This window comes from Rhincodon typus, chromosome 30, assembly GCF_021869965.1.
Source record: "Rhincodon typus isolate 14 chromosome 30, sRhiTyp1.1, whole genome shotgun sequence".
In the NCBI taxonomy this organism is placed as follows: domain Eukaryota; kingdom Metazoa; phylum Chordata; class Chondrichthyes; order Orectolobiformes; family Rhincodontidae; genus Rhincodon; species Rhincodon typus.
Genome location: NC_063361.1, coordinates 13,494,541 through 13,517,788, shown reverse-complemented (window position 1 = coordinate 13,517,788; position 23,248 = coordinate 13,494,541). Strand labels below are relative to the sequence as shown.

The window sequence follows — 23,248 nt, the reverse complement described above, 5'->3', positions numbered from 1 at the left end:
GGTCACTGGGCCCGAAACATTAACCTCTGCTTTCTCTCCACAGACCTGCTGAGATTTTCCCAGGAATTTCTGATTCTATTACACATTTAAGGCCCCAGTTAAGGGTGATTTTCTGGCCTTAAATTGGTCCTTTGCCCCTGGAGCAGTCACCACCATTTCCAGAGGCCGGCAGCTTAACGGAGGCAACCATCCTGCACAGGTAAGGGATGGTGCCTCAGATCTACCCACAGAGGTCATTGGGAGCTCAATCCATTTCACCCCCTTCTAACTCCCCATGGCCAAAATCATCCAAGCAGCCCACTGTCTCCCCAAAGCCCTAACCCAAATATTTATTTATTCTTCTATTACTGTAAGTGACTTCAGGCTGAGGTAGTTTCATCTCTGATCTGCTTCATTAGCATCTACCTCTCCCAGTCAGGCTCCTGAGGCTCTTGGGTAGCCATCCCTCTGAAACCTTTGCCTTTTAAGGCGAAGATAGATTTTTGAGCAGCAAAAGAATTAAGGGTTATGGTGAGCTGGCTGGTAAGTGGAGCGGAGTCCATGAAAAGATCAGCCATGATTTTACTGAATGGTGGAGCAGTCTCGACAGGTCTGATGGTCTACTCCTGCTCCTATTTCTTATATTCTCACGTGGAGCTCCTTAACTGATTTCTGAATGAATTCACCGTATGTTTACTTAACAGTCAAATCGTAACTTTAAAAAGAGACACTTGCGATTTAGCAGAAGAATAAATTATTGTGTTTACAAAGCAACACATTGCTTCAGTTAACATGAGCAGAGCCAAAGGATATTTGTTAGTAATAGACTTTGGAACATTAAATGGGCACAAATTCACCTCAGAACCAGAGCTGCCTGATACAATAATAATTCTCACCATAATGTGCCATCCAAATTACCTTAAGCAATGTCATAATCCTATTTGGCCAGCATGCTGTATTGTATCAGAGGTATGTTGAATGGTTCATGTGATGTTGAGCAAACAGACAATGCTCAGAGTTTGTTGCAGAGTTTCAATACAGCCAGGTGTTATTGTAGGGGCAGCATGGTGCCTCAGTGGTTAGCACTGCTGCCTCACAGTACCAGGGACCTGGGTTCAATTCCACCTTTTCCAAAGAAACATCAGCTTTCTTGCTTCTCTGATGCTGCCTGTCCTGCTGTGTTCATCCAGCTCCACACCTTGTTATCTCATGTGCTAGTGTACTTTTTTAAGCTAATTATATGAGTAGGTAGCTTTGAGTCATAAATTGTGAATTGTAGCCTCACTTTAGGACTTAAATGCCTAACTTACTGACAGGAGTACTGTATTGGTATATTTTATGCTAATTTGGAGATCCTATCTATCTGCACAGCTAAACATAAAAAAAAATGCTTGGCCCTATATGAAGGAGAGTAAAAAGTCATTCCAATCAGTATATCTGCTGTATCTGCCCAGCTATAGAGGGTGTACAACAAAAGTAGTGCATTGGATACGATGTACTTCGAGATTTCGGGATATTAGAAGGCATTCCTCTTTGACATTTTCTGCAAAATTAGTTCTTTGAAAGCCTTTGTCTTATTTTTCCATGGCTGTTGCATGTTACTCAGAGAAAAACTAAGAGACTCAATTGCAAGCAGCCATTCAGCAGCTTTATTTACACCTCCCCAACAGAGGGGGCTGCAGAGGCAGAAGTAATACAAAAAGCTCGGTAATTATGTTATCTTACAATTGGAAATTACAAACTCCGGGGCTACCCTATGATTCAGATCTTTAATGTTCTGTTTATTGCATCAATGAACGTAAACTCTTCATTTTGAAAAGTTACTTTCTCATTTGTCCATGATGTTAAAACTATTCATGAGCAAATGGCATAGCAACCTCTGGCAAGAACCTACTACACAGTTAAATATGAATATCCAAACTGTAGTGATTGGAATGAGGCTGACCAGATGCGTCTCATTGAGAAAGAGATCCCTGATTGGGGCTGTTAACCTGGGCCAATCAGGGAGTCCTGGCTGACTGATATAAACAGGAGTCTCCTTAATCTTAGGGACTGGCTCTAAGCTAGCTGGTCAGAGTCCATGTACTATGCATGTGTAAATAAAGGATGACTTGGTGATGGGATACCAGCCTCCGTGGAGTTACTTCACAAGCATTGCTGTCCAAGTTATGTGGTATTGCTGTTAGCTTTAAGATTTTTTTCTTGTTAGTCTCAGAATGGTGTCATGAAGTTGCTGTATTTGCATGGTAGTTGCATATACAAGCCACTCCAGTATTCAGGCCTAATTATTAGCAGCATAAGCACTCCATTTAACAAGTTAACAATTGTAAATTACTGCCAATCAACATCTCTGGCACAAAAAATTAACTTCTTTAAATATGGAGTCTCATCCTTGGGATCTTGAATTTTGGGAGCTGCTATTTCAAAAATGCAAATTAGATTTTTATCTCCTCTCTGTCAGTACAGGTTTTTATTTCCTTCTCTGTTTTTCTGTATCTAATTTAATGTCGAGTTTATCCACTTTAACTCATCTCTCTTTTCAGTCCTCCTACTGTTTATTTCCTAATCCTTCAGATTAATTTTTGAAGGAGATAACCTGTGCCTCAAAGCCCTTCAATGATATCAGCTGTCTTTGAGATTGTAAAGTCACCAGTGTCCTGCCCTGTTATTAGACAGAGAGGCGTGATGACAGTTTAACCTGAGAGTCAGTATACCTCAGGCAAGGGGAGAAGTTGAGAACGAGAGTCCTTCACGGTAACCTCAGCTGGTGATGTGAATTGATCCCGTGCTGTTGGCACCACTCAACACGATGAACCAGCCTTCCAGCTAAGTCAGCTTACCAACTCCCAAATTTGTGAGATGAATGGTGCAGAGAGGAGTCTGACTAGATATAAATGACTCTATTGCAAAATTTTCATTATTACTCAACTTATACGTAGCTCCAAGCTCCAAGATTTGGATATGTGCACGGAGCAGTAAACTACCTCAAAAACTGATTGGAAAAAAATGAACCCATCACAGCCAAGTAGCAACTGGAAGCAACAAACATGGATTCACTGTGGCAAATGGGCATGGCACTTGCCCCCTCCAAGGATTTCAGTACTCAAGGGGTTTTGCAGGATTTTTCATCAGAATATTGGCCAGAAATTTCAGAGGGAGTTAAGTTGACAGTTTCTTTGTCTGGTTAGTTTTGGAAAGGGGGCTTCTGAGACGTCCCAAATTTTTTTGGTCACACAAATCTGGAATATAAAATTATTCCCAGTAATGGTGATCATGACAATGAGCATAGAATGTCATAAAAACCCATCTGGTTCAATCATTTTCTTTTTAGGGAAAGAAATCTCAAAGTCATCGTTCCCTGGTATGGCCTACATGTGACTCCATGCCACAACAGTATGGTTACCTCAAAACTGAACCTAGCAAGCCACTTAGTTCATGGGTGACAAATGTTGGCCTTGCCAGTGATGGCAAGAAAGAATTTTTTAAAAATCTTCATCTCCACATCTTTCTCCACATATTGGCAAGCACATTCAACGTTCACCTTTAAGGTGCAGCGGGTTATGTACATCACGACTGTCTCAGGGAATACCACCTCCATTCCAGCTGATATTGAGCAACACAGCATTCAGGTGCCCACTCAGCCAGCCATTTTCCTGCACTCCCACATTTGCTTTGTGGGCTGCCTTTCTGTCATTATTTCTTGCTGGTTCTTTGTGCTCTCCCAGCTGTAGCTGCAGTAGAAGCTGCCAATCAATTGAAATGACCTTTAAGTCTTTTTAAAGGTAGTTTCTTCCATGTTGTGTTCTTAAATTGGCTTCACCAATTTTTGATGGCAACCAAGTTAGTGAAAACTAACAACCATCAATAAGTATTTAAACTATGTGCAAAGAGAGGCTTCAGCAAAGCGTCTCTAGAAGCTTCTACACTCAGGTTCCAGTTCTATATGATCTGATATCCCTGATGATGCAGACTGTCAATTATCACATACAGTCGCTATTAATCCCATTCAGGCTGCCCGCTCAGCTTCACCAGTGTTCGGAGGCCAGGAGATCTTCTGTACTCAGCAGTAATACAGGCAAGATAGTTGCTGCTGTCTGTACTACACCAATCCAAGGCCAAGGATTGAGGAGGGACCCAGGTACAGGTGAGTGACATTGGACAGGAGGTCTCAGCTGCACATGCAGGTTGTAGCTTTCAGCGAACTGCCTCCACAAACCCTTTCTGACATAATTCTCTTGATTAGGCAGGAGGTATTTTCAAACAAGGGCTTTCCCACCTCTGGGAGACCACAAGCAAACATGCCAGGATCACAACCAGCAGTGGTGGTATGTGACCTTTAAGTAGGCAGGCCTGGCAATGGGTAAGCCATCCTTCTGCCACTGATTTGATCAGAGTTGTGCCAGGAAAGTGGTAGAGTCCCCCATGGCCCATCTTTCCAGCTGATTTGATGGTCTCCTATACCACAGGGGGAAGGCACTAAATTTCACCCAAATGTAGGCACTGCATCAGCATTTCTCTGGCCTGAGGGAGAAGCATCTGACCACTGTTAACATTAATTACAAATCTCCAGTACTCATTCAGTTTCTGTCACAGCATATTTAACTTTTTTTTTGCCAACCAATGAAAAACCTTACATTTAAATCGACTATAGTTTTAAAAAAAATTGAAGAAAAATCAATCTAAATTCCATTAGCCATTTAGGTGCATCCTCTGCTTCTACCTATCTCACAATTTTAACACAGTTAAGCAAACCTAACCATTTCACAGTTGACACTTTGAACCAAATCATCATTGTGGAATACACTCAGAGGGATTTTTGTGTTGCAGTTATAGAATCCCTACCTCTGAATCAGGAGGCCCAAGTTCAAGTCCTACCTGCTCCAGAAGTGTGTAATAGCATCTCTGATTAAGGAAACACCTAGCCTCAGAAGGGATTTGAAAACTAGCTGCTGAAACTTCGACACTGCATGTTAGCCTGGCAAAAGACTTGAGCTGAATGCTCACCTGTTTCTTATTTTGTATCCAGCTTGCGATTCTGCTTTAAGTTTGAGATTCCTGTGGCTTTGTGTTTAATTAAAAGTCTTTCATGTGGAATGTAGCTAGAAGTCTCTGATAGGGATATTAAACATTTGCAAGTATGAATGGTTGAAGTGGAACAGCATATATCACACAGGGTCATGCTTGTAAATTGTTAATTTAAGTAGACACAGGTGATTTGTTGGTGGTTTAATTAAAAATAAATTGTCACACATTCACTAAGTTTAGACTCCATAAGCCAAATTTTACCAGAAATTGGCCAAGTGTCAATTTTACTGAGTTTCATAGAGAGTCTCTCTCCCTTAACACTAGTGAGATTCCTTACACTATCTTCCAAACTTGTCCTGTTTCTTATACACCACATCCTTTGGCATCCCACTTCTCATACCTACCCTCTTGCCACAGGCAGAAGGGCTAGCCACTGCTGAGACATCACAGGATTTTTGGTACCAGCACTGCTTTTGAAGCCCAGTCATGCACTTGGTCAAGAGCTGGCAGCCCTGAGGTGCTCTGCATGATTCGTGCCAAATGCCTCAAACATATTGAGCTGCGGGAAATTGGCACTCTGCTTTGACAATAGAGAAATGGACTTCCTGGTGCAAGGGTTGGGGTCATTTGGAACGTGCTGTACTTAGATTTCCAGAATGCATTTGACAAGATGTCACACCTAAATAAAAGCTAATGGTGTAGCAGGTAACATATTAGGTCAGACAAAGGATTACTCAGCTAACAGGAAACAAAGAACAGGCATAAATCAGTCATTTTCGAGTTGCCGAGTTATAGCAAATACAGTGCTATAGGGATCAGTGCTGAAGCTTCAATTATTTAACATTTGTCTCAATATCTTGGATGAAGAAACCATATCATTTAAGTGGAGAGAAATTGCAGAGCTTGAGATACAGAGGCTTCTGGGTATCCTTGTTCGTAATCACAAAAATTAGTTTGCCGGTACAGCAAGTGATTAGGTTGGCAAATGGAATGTTCTTTATTGCAAAGGGCAGACAATGTAAAAGGTGGCATGCTTTGCTACAAATGTAGTGAGTGTTGGAATATTACATCAGGAGTACTACATACAGTTTTGGTCTCTTTATTTAAGAAATCTAATAAATGATTTCAAAGTAGTTCAAAGAATGTTCACTCAACAGCTTGCTCGAATGGGGTTGAGATGATCTTACAAAAAAAAAGTTAGCCCTGTATCCATTCAGTTTAGAAGAGCAGAGTTGACTTATTTGAAACATAAATTTCTGAGGGGACTAGACAGGGTGGATGCTTCCTCTTGTGTGACAGACTAGAACTAGAGGACACAGTTTAAAAATCAAGGGTTATTCTTTTAAGGTGGAGATAAGGAGAACTTCATTGTTTGTTTGTGACGGATTTATGGAGCTTTCTTCCCCAGAAAGCAGCAGAGGCAGATTCACTGAATATTTCTAAGACATAGACAGCTTCCTGACTAATAAAGGAGTTAAAAGTTTTCTGAGGTAGGTCAGAATGTGGAGTTGAGGCCACCGGCAGATTAGCCAAGATTGTATTAAATGCCACAGCAAGCTCGAGGGACCAAATAGCCTACATTAGCTTGTAATTGATTTGCATGTTTGTATTGATACCACTCCATCCCACCAAACTTCAAAACCTCCTGCACAGTTAAGTTCTGAATTTCTGAGATGCACTCACAGGAGAACTTTACATGGCAAGAGCTCATGCCAGAAAACTGGGCATGCAGTCTATGCAACTTGGCACATAGACAGAAAATTAAGAGGACCACAAGTCTGATTTCTAAGTATATCTTTCTAATAAGAGAGATTCCCCACTGAGGGCACAATTTCATAAAATGAACCTGATGAATCTTCTATCGTGTTTCTCCAATCCTTCTATATTATGTTCCAGATATTTCAATTAATTTCCATCTGTGCCAGTCAGGTATGGTTCTGTAATCTTTAAAACCTCAATTTCCTGATGCTGTTTTATACATCAGGTTTAATTATTTCATTCCACATTTTCTCTGACACTTAGGTAGCAGAACATTGTGGCAGCCTTTGATTATTTCATAGTTCATTTATTCCGAGTTTGTGCTTACATTATTTGTTAGCTCAGTCTTATGTAATTCTCATCCTTCCTCTTGGCAAACTTCCAAACTTCAATTATCCATACTTAAAGTCTTAACACATTCCTCTCCATATTCAGTTTAAGAAAAAAAAAGTCAATTCCTTTCACTGTTTTGGTGAAAAGATTTTCCAAGTCCCTGGCCAGAGCAATGTAGCTCAACCACTCTGAACATCAACAGGAAAATCATGAGTCCATTGTCCAGGACTTTCCATTTATAGACTTCAGTGGAAGAGGCATCCTGTTCAGCAACTTGTATTTTTCTATTCAAGATTCACAACTGCTCAATGTTTGAACAATGTAGCGAATCTGTCGGATCCTGCCCAATGTAGATGTATCTCACTCTTGCAGTAATAATCACAAAAACTCCAGACCTTCTAAAGCTGAAATTATCTTCCTGGTACTCATTATTTAGTCAAACATGAGATTTCACAACTGATTAAATAAGTTAATCGGAGCATTTCTAATATCCAATAATATATAGCCAGAACACATTATTCCCAAAAACCATGTCTCTATCCACCCAAATCTCAAGTTAGCTGCTTTAAATTGTTTCTATTTTCTATAACGATATTTTCACAAAGAAATAAAGATTTAATTGCAACTAATAACAAGGGGCCATGGTGCCCAGAGCAATATAATGCAGTGGGTGTTCCAGGCTCCATCATCAGCTATTATATATTTTCTTTTCTTATAATTAATCCAAGTAATTCATAGGAACGGAGACATTGTAAAGCAACAGATAGGTTGTGAAATCTAGAAATAAAGTTAATGGATGTTTCACTCAACAGTGCTTTGAATGTTTTTATTCTTCAGTGTCAAGCTAACTCTTTTGTTACAAATGAATTATAGCTTGACAAGGCAATAGCCAAGTTGGCAGAGGGTCAAAATGGCCAAGCCAAAGAGAACTGGCATGTTGTTCTCGCTATCTCTAGACAACTTGCACCTATAAAAATTATCTGTCTGAAAATGTAACAATACTCTGTGTATCAGGTACCTAGGTGCCAAAACTGATGATAAATTGAAAGGAAATTCTTAAAAGTAGAATGCAGCTGGTATCAACTTCGAAAGATTAATCAGTTATATCTGGTGTTACACCTCACAGTTGGTATGAAATATACCTTTAAGGGACATGCTCATTACATCACTGTATCATGGCATGTGACTTGATGATATAAAGGTCTCAGTCTCCATTTTACTGTGGCCACTTGCAGCATGACACACTCAGGGAAATGTGCTACAATTTGTAATCAAATTGCTCAGTACAAGCCCAGACAGGGCAGTCATGGTGACTCTAATAAATATGTAAATACCTGAAGCTGTTTTAAATGTCTATTGAATCTTCCAGTATTACATGACTCATGTCTATTCCTATGTTATTGGAACTAACATGAGTGTCACTTCATCATGCATCAATACCTTTCTAAATGTAAAAGAAAATCATCACTGCATCTACATGAGGCTAGAAGGGATCAGGTTTGACACAGCTGCACATCTATAAAGAAATAACTTGCCGAGTCCAGATCCAAATCATATTATATCATCTGGTGATAGAGTATTAATTTCTTGACCTTTCTGCTTAGATTCTTCAAACTGACAGTGACTTTACTGTGAGGAAGTTTGAAGTACTGTTTGAAATATAATGTGACTGCTTTGAAAGCATCCATTTACCTCTCTGGGTAGTAATTTCATCTGAGTCAGAATCTGTGGGTTCAAACCCCCATTCTACAATTAGAAGCATGTAATCTGGTATTGTACTCATTCAGGGGCTACCTTTGGGATCAAACAGTAAACTGAAGCCCATTCTATCTATTCAAATGGTAATAACATGTTGGCCTAAGAAACTAAGTACTTGACCTAAATAGTGAGAAGTTAGCAGCTGTTGATGAACAAAGCCATTTAAGGGTGGAATTCATGAATCATTAGAAGCTGACAGACTAAAAAAATTAAACTAAAAACGCAAACGCTAAGAGACTTCTGGGACAGTATTTTAAGGTTGCTGCCAAAAAAGGGGTGTAAATTATGTTGCAGCTGTACGGAGCTCTGTTTAAACCCTATCTGGAGTTTTGTGTTTGGTTCTGGTCACCATAAAAAAAGTTAAATTGGCATTGGATTGAATGCAGTGCAGATTGTACAGAGCAATATTAGGCTGAAAAAGTTATCAGGACATGTTACACAGATTACTCTTGTATATGACTTGAATGTTGAACATAAATGGGTTGATCTAATTGAAGTTTTCAAGACTATCAAAAAATGTTAATAGATTAGATTGAGAGAAAGCATTTCTTTGGTGGAGACATGTCAGTTCAGCAGCATTAACATAAAATTAGCTCAGTCATCCGGGCAATGTCTGAAAGAACATCTTCATATAAAGGGCAGTGAAAATCTGGAAATATTGAGGCCATGTCAATTGTAATTTCAAAACTGAGATTGGTAGATTTTTGCTAGGCAGTGATAGTTAGGGTCACAGAACCAAAGCAGGTAGATAGAGTTAAGATTCAGCTCAGCGATGATGCAAGCGAATGGAAGAATGGCTAGCTCCTGCTTATGTGCGATTAAAAATAACTTGCACTTATATATCATCTATTGAAGTCTGAGGTATTTAACAATACTTTACCCTTTACAAAGAACTTTAAAGTTTAGTAATTTTAGTAGGAAAGGAAGAAACCAATTTGAACAAAGCAAACTCCTGCAGAAAGCAATAACATCATTATCTTACCAGATGATCTAGTTATGTGATGTAAATTAGAAAATAAATATTGATCAAGATGCAACAGAATCTTTTACATCCACCTAAGAGAGCAGTCAGGGCTTTGGTTGAATATTGCATCTGAAAGATAACATCTCCCTCAATGTAGCATTCCCTCAGTAAGCACCGAATTGTCAAGCCTACATCAGTCACAAATGTTTCTGCAGTGGGATTGTGATTCCACAGCTTTCAAATCCAAAGACAGCACAGCTGACAGAGCCTGGGTCCTTCAGAAAACAGAACAGAGAGTGTGTCTTCCAAATTAATTAGTCTAATTTTCTTTTTAAGGAATCATGCAACATGCTGCCATATCTACCGACATAACGAGAGGTATCTGTATTTCAAAAATGATTAATTAGTTACGAATTGCTTTGGGGACATGAGTGCACATTGGAAAAACAGTGAAGGACTATGAATGCCATCTGAAAGAAATATGTTTGGATAAGTCTTTTCTTCAATAGGACAATTGGAACAACAGATGATATGATAGAAATGTTTAAAGTTATGGAAGGATCCTGCAGAGTTGATGGAAGAAGACTGTTCACTGTAATTGAGAGATTTAGAACTACATACAAGTGTTCACTGGAATTCCAAGGATTAATTTTCAAGGAGAGATCAGGCAAACAAAAATTGTATTCCGTTGAACATAAGAGGTTAAAAGAATTATATGATTAATGTTTTCAAGATATCAAGGCGAGTATATAGGATACAGAGAAATTATTACTGCTGGTTGTGGACTCTAGGACCAAGAGGCAGAGGGTAGAGTCTTGATGTGTCAGGGATCCCTCTGACTGGTTGGACAGCCATTGACCGGTCCATTCTGCCTCTTTTCTCAAAGACCCACCAAAGCACAAGTCATCAGGACGAGGCAACCAGCGGCCTTTGCCTGGAGTCAAAAATCCCAGTAGTGGGAGTCTCACCCACTGACAGCCGCTGGCTACTCAATTTATCGAGTGTAAAAAAAAGTATAGATAACATTGATTTTACAACCAGTCTTCGGATTGCAATCAGCTTCATGGTTTAAGGCACTTTGAAGTTGCAAGACTGTACATAACCTTTAACTATTTTAAATTAAGTGTCAACAATTTCTAAATATTTTTTGAAATTGTTAACCACAGTCATGAATGTTGAATTCATTTTGTGCAGTAATCCTAATCCAAATGACAATGTCTCCATTTGTTCCTGTTAACCTGTAGTGAGTGTGTGCTTTAAAATTGTAAATCCAAAAATCAGATACATTGATTTTGGTCAAATTCATAGCATCAATGCAACTGTTGGTTTTGACTATCTAATAAAGTGTGAGGACTTGTTGTTTATTCAGAAATGTACATAATATTGTAAAGTGTCTTTGCTAGTTCAAGCATGATGTGAATACATGACAATAAATACAGAAAGTAAAACCTAACAGTCACTTTGCTCAAGCATAGCAGGATTTGTTGGTCATTAGCAAACTAACTTGGTCTAATAACTGCATTACTAGGATGTAAACATGTTCCCAAGTTTTTAATGTTTGTTAGAATCAATTCAGACACAGAGATTTTCTCAAACATGTCTTCACAGACAATCCTCTCACTTTGGGAACAGTGGACAAATGGTAGAAAGGTTCCAGAGCTGATTATCAGCTCTTTCAATAACATCATGAATACTCCTTTCATGCCCAGTAAGTCTTGTTGGACTTGAAATCAGAGCTTCTGGACCAGATATGGGGACTGCATAACTAAAATTACATTTGTAATTATACCTCAACACAAACTCATTGAATACTCAGACTCATCGCATTCCATCCCTCCCATAGTGGACATTGAGGTTCAGATATCCAAAAGGGAGATAAATTGCCATATGGGGCTGGTGTACACTTTCCACATTTCTGCCTCACATCAGTTCAAGCATTCGGTAAAATTGAGTTTTTTAAAGAAATTTTAAGTGGGGTGACAGAAGCAATTGCCTAATCCAAATGGAACATACAAAACTGCAAAAATGTATTATTAATCTGTTTTGTCTTGTATGATTTTTTTCTTTTTTCTTTCTACCAATGGATTCACCAGCCATAGCTCCATTTCAATATTTTGTGAAAGATTTACTGGAACCACAAAAGATCTTTTTTCTTGCTTCTCTAAGGCACTCTTTATCAGAACGCAGTACACACAGCGATCACTTTTAAAACCTAATAGCCTTTTAATATATTCCATGAGGTGTTATTCCACTGGCTAAAATCTCAAGATCCAAATAAGAAGGTTATTGTGCACACAACATTGCCCACGAAAGCCTATTTTAATTCAAATAGGAATTCTCCATTTTTGGCAATAACTGACAAGATTAAAACAAGATGACACATCATTCATTGAAGAATTAACCATTAAATAATCTATTAAATGACATATCTGCAGGTCTAGTATCAGCAAGAATTTGAATTTTACTTGATGAAAAGTGATTAAAGGAAATTGCCAATGACAATTAGTGGTAACTATTAGGCTAACCAACAGATATCCAGACTGTTTTGTCCTTATCACGCCTCTTGATGCAATATACCTACTGTTAGAATATACCTTCATAAGCAGCCACTGAGCCTCTGCATGTCATTCCATGTCACTAATAGATGGAAACACTGCTGCTCACTTTTAAACGAAAGTGGTTGATTTACAATGTTATGAATTCAAGTTCCTCTCTTGATTGACAACAGCTCGTGATAAGGGGAAAATCTCTGTGACCAACATTTTGATTTTGAATCCAAACAGAAAGCAAGAATGGCTGGATGCGATGAAACAGAAAATTAACGTTCCAAGGGGAAATATAAAACAAAACAGAAGTGAAGAAGAGTGTAAGAGGGCCTGGGTAGTGAGGTTGAATAAAAGCCACTTGCTTCACATTTGCCATGCAGGCTGCACTGTAGGACAGAGAGACGGACGAAGGGAAATGAAAGCGTTGTGTTGGGACAGTAGAAAGTGCTCTTCTGAGATGTTGGCTGCAGTCATTTGAATCAAAATGCAACCAGGTTTGGTGGAAACATTTAGGAGTCCCATTTGCAGTAACTATTTTTGAGAATCATGAAGAGGCAAAGCAGCTACTCACCACAATCTGTAAAAGTTTCATTCAAATTATGGAATGTTCATTGTATCATAATGCAGAGCTTACCTGGCATTGTATCATAGTCAACATCTCAGTACTTTTCAATTTGCTTTGATCAATCATTGTTTGCAATCAAGACAGAAAGGTGAAAGCTTTTAACAATGCTGATTAAAACATCTGAATCATATTCAACTATAGTTCTGTGCCATAACATCTTCAAGTTCATCAACTACAACATATCTAAATATAGTACTACAAAGTTCTGTGTTTTATACGCTAATCCCTAATGAATCCAAGCCAATCTTCAATTTTTAATCAATACTCTGCACCTCATGTGGTCATCTCCTCTGTTTGTCACATTCTTCATTTGCAGACAAATAAATAAAATTTACAATAAAGTTTCTAACTGAACAAAACAGACAAAACTTCTATCTAATGATATGAGGTTGTAATTTAATATCTAAGAATCTTCTAAGACCAACTCTTTTTGTGGCAATGATTGAAAGATTTTTCTGAATTAAACTGTAAGTGAGGAGATTTTTTCCTGATAATGTATTTGTTGGCTATGTTTTTCACTTGTTTGCAAGAACACAAAAAAATTGCATAAATCATTTGAAAGGCACCCAAGCACAAATCCTTTGGCTCCATCTTGTCATCAAGCAAGAAGAGACTGTCCAACAGCATTTCTATACAGTCAGTATTTTTTCAAGTCTCCTTGACAATATATGATCATATGACATTCATGTCTTTTTCAGTCCAAATGCTATAAACTTCCTGTAACCCCATTTCCATATCAAGACTGGCAAGACCACCCTGATAACTCATACAAAATATGCAAAATGATTAATGCCCTAGATATCTATGTCAAACATATTAATTTGTGTCAAATTCAGGACAAATATGAAGAAAAGGGGATAAAGAGATGCCTGGTTTGTGTCTTTTAAAGGTCAACAAAAAAAAACATATTCAAACTTCTTTTTAAAGTACATTGGGAAAGTACATTGTTCCAAATAACTGCTGGTCTTGGTTGCTGAAACTCACTTCAGGAAAAGCAGTTCACTGTTTTATCACGAGGTTTAAGGTTGCTCTGTTCGAACAGTATTTGCAGGCTTGGAGTCTGTGTTTGAATTTTCAGCTAAGGAAAATCTGCTGCCGTAAAAATGCTTAGTTTATGTCTTCTGCCTTTTAAATACTGTTGCTGGAAGAATAAATGACTATTGTGTTACATGAGCAAGCTGTGTCTGCCAAGACTCCAGAGACAACTGTATATGATTAATGATTTAACCAAACATGCAAGAATACCAGATCAACTGATTTATGAACATTCTATGCCTTTTTTTGCCTTTAACAATAAGCACCATTAGCCAGAAAGGGTATTTCTTTTTGAAGTAAATCTCTGCAGAAAGAAATCCACTTTGTAGCCAGTACCTGAAGAATAAGTGTGTTTGTGTATGTGTGTATTGGGTTATTTAGAGAGGTTAATATTTATATTTTAAGTTACAGATTGTGTGTGCTAACCAATTCTGCATCTGTATTGAATGTTTTCTTTATTATAAATCAATAATTTTGTATCTATTAAAGAAACTTGGTTGATTAACCTTTTTATTCTAAGTTTATTGCAGAGAAAACATGACCATATTGAAACTTGTGTATAATATTTTTGATTTACACTGACTCATGGAGTCGTGGGACTAGATCAACAGTGCACTCCTGTCATCTCAGACGTAACAATATTTAGAAAGTTGAAAGTAGGAAAGTGATTATTAAAAAATTATTATTCCTTGTGAGTTTTAATTTTAACTCCAAAAGTAAAACAGTGAGTATGGGTTAAGTGGGTTGTAGAAGTGTCTTATATGGCAATTCCAGAGCAAAATAATCTTAAAACTTCTAATTCTAGGGACAAGCAAGTTATCTGCTTCAATGAGGCAGGTTGTTCATTTAAGTATTTTAATGAGATCATGCGCCTTAGATATTATCTCCATTTTAATTGTAACTTTTGATGACTGGGTTTCCCGTGTCTTGGGAAAACTGTCGGCTTAAAGGTGAGAACTGCTGTAATGAACAGAGAAGTGCTTTTTTTTAATACTACTACTTGTGGGCCAGCATAAAACAGAGATATTTCATCCACAGTGCTTTACCCTCAAGTTATGTTCTTTCCCTTCATATGATAAAACCCCACCCCCAACATGAAGACCTCTCCCAATCACTGACTCCCCTACCTCAGCTTCTGATCTATCTCCAACTTCAGCCCCAATCATCCCCCCAACCTAACAAGTCACTCTGTTCACATCCAAACCACCTACACAAACGTCCCTGCTGTGAAATCTATTGCAGCATACCCTGCTTGATAAGAAGTCAAGTCCGGAGTAGGGCAGGGAGTGGCGGGAGCTCGGGTAGGAAGGACAGAGTTAGATAATCCTGTTTTTAAAGAAAAATAATGTGGAAGCACATCTCCGCAACACATGGAGAAACCTCACATTTCTGCTTTCCATTTCTGAAAATCTTGCCTGAATAAATACTGGGTAATCAATATCAGCTACTGTCATCTGTTTTCAGACTACACGCAATGAACAGTGTACGAGCTTAAAAATCATCACTGAATAATGTGTCTTGGGTCTAGATTATTTGATAAATGTGCTGATGCTGAAACATTGTTTCTGAATACGTTTTATTGGACCAAGGGTAGAACCAATCCAAAGCAAGTCAATGAAAAGGCAACTTCTGAGGAAAGAAAATTAAATAAACAAAATGAATAAAGGATCATTTCCTGGACTATATAGATGGAGGTTATCACACCTCTGTCAGATTTCTGAAAGTGCTGCCAATTAGCCCCAATCTCCTGCTTCTTCACATGCATTTTTGTTTCAAGTGTAGATCCATGATATCTAAGGTAATAAACAAAATTGTAGTATAAAACAGGATGAGAGAGGCCACAAAATATAGTACCTCTTATTTAGCCAAGATCTATTTCCAAAGAAAGAATAATCAACAACAATTTCAATTTTTACTGGGATCAAATAGGAAATTTTTGTACAAGATATATTTCAATGTCTTCTATCGAGTTATAGTTTTAGCTGTGTCTCAACCCTACCTCTCAATGAGTTGCCAAATACGTCCCTTGTACATTTCTGGGTAGAATCAATCTGGTTAGCATAACGCTTGTTAAATAAACTGTTACGCCATGACATTTGTTTGAAAGTACAGTGGTTAGAAATTAGATCTGATTCACCTTTAAGTGTAGCTTCAGTAAAGATTTGTGGACTTTATTCAGTTTGTTCATTCAGTTTGTGCGTGCAATTTGATTTTACTAAATCAAAAGTGAAGAGACTGCTGAGGTAGTCAAAGCAGTGTAAACAAATGATATTTCTATTTTGGTAATTGCTTTGAATATTTATCATTTTTAAATGGATTTTAACTGATTTATCTTGCTTAAACAAACACCTTCAATTTTTCCAGAATGGTGGTGTCATTTGTGAACTAATAGTCATGCACACTATATTTTTCACTGTCTCTCCTCATTCCCCCTACACACTCTTGCATATCTCTTTCCTAGCCCAACTTGGCATGTTCTAGCTTGGCACACATTCTTACTAGTGCAATCCACTGGAATTTTTTTTTGGTATCTTAAACAAGGATACAAAGACGGAAAGGAAGGAAAGGAATTTTCAAGTTATAAATTTCTTTTTGTAAAAATCAAAGATATTGACTTGATGTTCAGTAACTCAGTGTTCAATTGGGAGTCTGTCAGCTGGCTGATAGTGGAGCAATTTCTTTTTACCCTGGGAGCTAGGATACAGATGGATGGCAGTCAAGGATACCACAATATGGGGATACAACAATATTCATGGGAAGGCAATGGCCTAGTCGTATTATCAGTGGACTGTTTTTCCAGAGACCCAGGTGATGTTCTGGGGACCTGGGTTTGAATCCTGCCACAGCAGATGGTGGAATTTGAACTCAATAAATATATGGAATTAAGAGTCTAATGATGACCATGAATCCATCGTTGATTGTCAGGAAAAACCCATCTGGTTCACTAATGTCTTTTAGGGAAGGAAACTGTCATCTTTACCTGGTCTGGCCTACATGTGACTCCAGACCCACAGTAATGTGGTTGACTCTAGGGATGGGCAACAAATGCTGGCCTAGAGAGAGAGAAATGAGGAGCATGCCTTCTGGCCGTTAGGGACTGGAGCTGCTTTTCTTGTGACGTTAAGACAGCAACTGAAGTCATAAGTCAAAACTGTGTGCTTAAGCAATTCAGCAAACACAGCTTCCAGTCGTAGGACAGGGTGGTTTCTGCTAAGCCATTCAAAGGAGCAAGGTACTTTAATTTCCTTCAAAATGGCATTGTGAGGTGAACAGGTAACTGTAAAAATATTAGTGCCAAATTAGCACAATGAGTGTTTACGTTTTCTTTTGCTCAGCAGACAGCTCATCTCCAGGACACTTGAGTCAGCTTTAGTTAGAATACCAATCAAATATAGGGGATTGGGAAACTTTTGTAACCGTGATAATTCAATCAGCCTCAACCATTTTAAAAATGAACAACATTGGTGGATTCAAAGAAACACAATTCAAACAAATGTAAAATAAATTTTTCTTTGGGATTTCTCTGCATGCCATCTGGCCATGACAAGTGCATAAACATTATAATGTAATTTAAAACTGAATTAACACAACGCTGACAAATTAAATTTGGAGGGACAGAACACCGGCTTCAATTGTTTACACACTGCCAAGAGCAAACTAGCCTAAAAAATTATTCTTCTACCTTCCAGATATTAGCTGTATCCCCATTGCGTTCTCATTAGTTTTAAATTACTAACCAAACAGCCCTTGTCTGATTAAGGCACTTATGTGATAAAGGGTATCCAATTGGCTCAGGTCACACATTATACAGGTACTGCTAGATTGTTAAGTAGAACAAGTGTTCTAATTTAATTTCATTGTCTTTGCTCATGGTTACAGAGGCTTAGAGAAGAACCAGCGATTATATCTATATTTGTGTGTTTAATTGTACTTACCACTACTGTATCTCCCTTGACTTTATAAATTTAGGTGATCTGGAGGTTTCGCCGTATAGTTTAATTTCTACATATTATATGGATTTTATATAGTTAAACTCTTACAATTGAAGAAATCCTGTCCTACTTGAGAGTAGAATTCCTGATTTTAAATTATGTTTAGGTTTTCTACTATTTGACATTCCCTATATTGGAGAGTTGCTTGTAGAACACATTTAATCGAAGTGCTATGCCTCCTAGACTATGTAGCTGCACTGTTGTCAGCTGTAGACACAGTCTTCTTAACCAGGACTATCTCATGCTAATAGTAACACTCATACAGTGTTTGAAATTCATGAGATGGCCATTACATAATTATCTGCTTGCAAAATGTACAGTCCCATTTCCCCCAGGAACACTTTCATTTTTCTTCTGTTGTAGATTTTCACACCTCACAGCGTTGGTGGCTGTTTGATTTCTTGCTTTTCTGAAAATGTATCCTGCTTCTGCATATTTTCTGAAAGTGTGACAGACAAAGCATCCACTTTGCTGGCTATTAGATTGTCTATTCCAGTGAGATTTCTTTGCTCCACAGAACCAACAAAGGATTTTAGTCTCTGGTGCTTGCCATAATTGCTGTACTGCTGTCTCACGTGCATCGTTTGTGGTTTCGTATCTTAAGAATCAAATGAACTCCATTGACTTCCTGTGCCAAGTGAATAATCTGCTGTTAGGATTGATCTGTGTTGCTTCCAGACTTTTGTTTTACTCACAGTCTAAATGGCTTTCTCTAGAGTCAAGACTTCTTTGGGAATAATAAATCCAACAAGAACTTATAAGCAATTCCTACAATTCTGTCTAATGAATTCTGATTTGAAACCATAATAACCACCTTTCTCCACGAACCTCTAGATATTAACAATGAAAGCATCTACCAATTTCCCTGGATGCTGAACTCTTCAACTGAATCTTGTTCTTTCAAGAATTTCTTTAGTTTGGAGGTTGAAGTAATTGTCAAAGAATTTCAGTGCTTCTTCTCCTAGTTTTGTCTGGAAGTGTAATTACTTGTCCATCTTCTAATTTAGTACTTATTTTTGAAGCCGTTCTGTACCTCAGAAATTGTTTATTCCAAGATATCCAATTTTCCCCTCAATTTCATTGCACTATTTTAAAGTTTCCCCTGGTCTATTAAGCTTTCATCATAGAGCCTGTAATATGCGTTTGCTCATCACTAAGCTCAGACTTGAGATTGTACCTATAGACCACCACCTCATAATACAAACTGCATCTGCTTTGCAGTTACAAATTATCTTTCTCTGTGGAGCTGGTAATTCTATTGTTGCAGCTCATCTCTTCCAAGGTCTGAAAAGCTTTTACTATTCACAGCTTCTTTTTCCCTATTGAGGATTGGCTTGATGATTTCTTCTGTAGGGTTCTTGCACCTTCTGCTGACTGTGCTGTATTAGCAGGTGGCTTCGAGCAGAGCCTGAAGATCTCACATGTGTTGTATGAACAGTCAAATCAAGTCTGCACTGGTGCCAACGATGTTGTATGGCCATGCCAGCTTAGTACACTGGATGAGTTGCTGCTCGTGATGGAAGTTGCTATAACCATCCACTTTAACTGTAGGAAATTGTAGGCCTGCTTGGTCTAGTGTGGGAGATGAAAACCATTTCCTGGTCTAACTAGAAGAATCTCTTGTAGTTAACAAGATATCGTTTATTGCATGTTAGCAACTGGTTCCAGGTTATATTAATATGATGGACATTGTTACAGATGCTCTGAGGAGATCCAGATGTTTGGTCTTATTTTTCTTACAAATAAGACCATAAGATATAGGAGCAGAATTCAGCCACTCGGACCTTCCAGTCTGTTTCACCATTCAATCATGGCTGATATGTTTCTCAATCCTATTCTCCTGCCTTCTCCCCATAACCCTTTATCCCCTTACTAATCAAGAATCTATCTCTGTCTTAACAATGCTCAATGATTTGGCCTCCACAGCCTTCTGCAGCAAAGATTTCCATCGATTCACAACCCTCTGGCTGAAAAAATTCTTCCTCATTTCAGTTCCATCAAGCCATCCCTTCACTCTGAGGCTGAGAGCTCAGGTTCTAGTCTCTCCTACTCGTGGAAACATCTTGTCCATGTCCACTCTATCCAGGCCTCTCAGTATTCTGTAAGTTTCAATAAGCTTCCCCTCATCCTTCTAAACACCATTCGAGTACAAACCCAGAGCCCTCAACTGCTTCTCATATGACAAGCCCTTCATCCCCAGGATCATTGGTGTAAACTTCCTCTCGATCCCCTCCAATGACAGCACATCCTTCTGTAGATACAGGATCCAAAACTGCTCGCAATATTCCAAACTCAGTCTGACCACAGCCTTATACAGCTTCAGCAGTACATTTCTGCTCTTGTATTCCGGCCCTCTTGAAATGAATGTTAACATTGCACTTGCCTTTCTAACTGACAACTGAACTGTATGTTAACCTTAAGAGGATTCTGAACTAGGACTCCAAAGTCCCTTTGTGCTTCAGATTTCTTAAACCTTTCCCCATCCAACCTGTTCTACCTACAAGTCCAAATGACATCGCCATAGTGGGTGGTGTTTATGACACTCCTCAATATTAACTCAATCAAGACCCTACTATAACAATGACCAGGCAGTTAAGACCAGTTCTGAAGAAGGGACCGAAAAGTTAATTCTGATTTCTCTCCACAGATGCTGAGCTTTTCCAGCAATTTCTGTTTTAGTTTCAGTTAAGCTTATAAAACTAATGTAGATGCAGCGTATGACTACTGTTTATGATATGTCATTTTTCAGAGATGTTCTTCAAAAGGGCAAGGAATGTGTTGTTTCAGGAACCGTTTTATTTCAATGTTTCCAGTGATTCCTATCCAACTCGCAAGAGAATCTTGAAACGAGGTCATTTGAAATTGCGCCCCTTGCCGGTCAGATCAGTAATCGTGGGGATCGGAGTGTGCACGACTTGGAAGAACAGACAAACGCAGTTGACCCCTCCGGGAAATATCGGGACCTGATTCCGAATCCTGGTTATGAGGTCAAAGAAACTGAAACATGACAAACTAGATAGATCTTACTACTGTAAAGAGAAATCTCGAAGCAAACCCTGCGTTCTTTCTATCCTGCATCTCTCTATTCATTGTGACTCCAGGTTTCGGCTGGCATCAGGTTTTACCATTTGGTCTCAGCTCTTTCCCCTTCGTTTATTTTCGATCTCTCGGTGTCGCTGAGAGTTGAATTAACCAGTCAGCTGCACTTCCCTTCGTCCGAAGATATCACATTTCTTCCGGACTGTGAAATAAGCCACGGGACTGGAATATTAAAGGATGCGCCGGGTAGCTGTGTTTTAACACGCCTGTTTTATTTTGTACTTCAGAAAAGACAGCGCACCGACTCACTTTCCGACTCCTAGCTAGTGTGAGAGTCCCTGTGACCAATCCTGCCTTGCTTTTCGAACTGAACAGTCAGCCGAGGCGCGACCACAATTCAGATGCTGCTTCCAACAAGAGCTTGAGATCAAACCTGCTTTCCCAGGGCTCCCACTGCACTCTTTCCCTGCGCCAGTTGAATGCATTTTTACTCAGGCCAATGCAATACAACTACATGGAGCAGCGTGGTCACAACGATGAGCCAGTGCTTTTGGTAATAAATCGTCTTGGAAATTCAGCTGGATAATGTGGATAGCAGAATCCCAGTTCCTGAGGGAGTCTGTCACTGATGAAAGTCAGCAGTATGGTTGGGTATAAACGTACAGTTAACGTTTGGGGTTCACTGGACTCCGTTTCTCTCTCTTCCTCCCCCAACACCGCCTCCGCCCCACACTCCACTGCTACCAGACCTGCTAAATTTCTCCAGCATTTTCTGTTTTAGTTTCAGATTTCCAGCATCTCCTGCTGTCTCTTTACACAAATATAAACATATCCTCTGACCGGTATGAATCAGCCCGCGGGTGCTGGGACAGGGCAACAGAGGGGCAATTTCAGCAGGAATTGCTGTTTGTAAATGCCCCTTTTCCCCAAATGGAGCACTGAGCTGAATTGGAGGTTCGAAAGGACAGCTGATAACTTCCTTAAACTTTTCCAAATATTTCCGACACAGGGATTTCAGGATCTGGGGAGAGAGACGATTCTTACTGTCTGTTGATATTGGGTATAGGACGAGAGCTGGTCCTTTTTATTTTTCAATTTGAGCCCACATTTTAAATTCACACACCCCTCCAAACAAAAAAAAAGCAAGCCGACAACAGCGGGAGTTGGGATTATTCAGATCTCTCGGTTCAGTCTGAAGTAGGAAGCTGAGGGTGGGCTGCACTATTTAAGAGCGAGGCGGGGATTTGCTTTCTCATCTTCAGAGAGCGGCTGGATTTCACTGTCAGATCTCCGGCTGCTGGAATCGCTCTGGGTTTTGTCTTTATTCAAGAGAATGAGCGAGCGAGTCTCTCCCATAAACTGCGCCAGCCTGCGCCGACCCTTGGGGGTGGGAGTGAGGTTCAAAAGGACTCGGCTGTCCCCAGTTAACTGGTCCATTTTCACATGTCTCCCTGAAAATGTAATAACCAGGGAATTGAGAACGATGTGAAAACTCCGCTGTCTCCGAGCAGTTTCCGCAGGCTGTATTCACAGGTAGGAGAAACACACACTCTCCATATAATGCCAGCTTCCAACACTTACGCTCTAGTGCAGTCAGCAACACCCAGACTGCCTGCCTTTTATGTGATTTTACCTTCAGCTGCTCTGGGGAGGGACAGCACCTACAACACAGTCAGGATAAGCCCTGAAAAATCTCAAAGAAATCTCACTTACCGCCGCTAAAAGCAGAAGGAGTCGTGCAGTTCCCATCTTTGCTAAATTCCAAGCTGGTCTCGCTATTTTCTCATTGACCGGTTCCTGCTGCCGAACAGCTCAAGGTCTGAGTGTCGCTGGTGATCCGGTTATGACAGTCCCATTGCTGAGAGCTCGGTCAGTAGGTTAGGTAGGTTTAAGGGTAGGGGGGTTGTGAGAGGATAAACAGTAACTGACTTCAGGTCCCAAGGCTGCGCCTCTGGGTTGGGACTCGCCGCTTTTACATTGAAATCATCTCTTGCAGCTTGTCCCTGGTTGGCTGCCTAGAAACCTCATCCATCCCCAACACCCAACCCCCCTCCCTCCACCCCGCCCACAGCGAGCTGGCAGATTGGAAACTAGATTGTCAGCAACTACCTCCGGAATGAAAGGCTTTGATAAATAAAGGTTACTCGAGCACCAGCAGTCTGCAAATGGACAGATGTGTGTGTTCTGTAGAGAA

The 23,248-nt window shown here is 39.4% G+C and overlaps 1 protein-coding gene across 1 annotated transcript in view; it reads right to left on the bottom strand.

Moving 5' to 3' along the window:
• ngfrb (nerve growth factor receptor b) overlaps positions 1-22,992 on the bottom strand; it is a 152,362-nt gene extending 129,370 nt beyond the window's left edge. Inside the window, exon 1 of the mRNA XM_020526767.2 lies at positions 22,768-22,992. Coding sequence (XP_020382356.1) covers positions 22,768-22,803 — 36 coding nt within the window. The 5' untranslated portion in view covers positions 22,804-22,992. The remainder of the gene's footprint in view (positions 1-22,767) is intronic.
• Between the last annotated feature and the right edge of the window lie 256 nt (positions 22,993-23,248).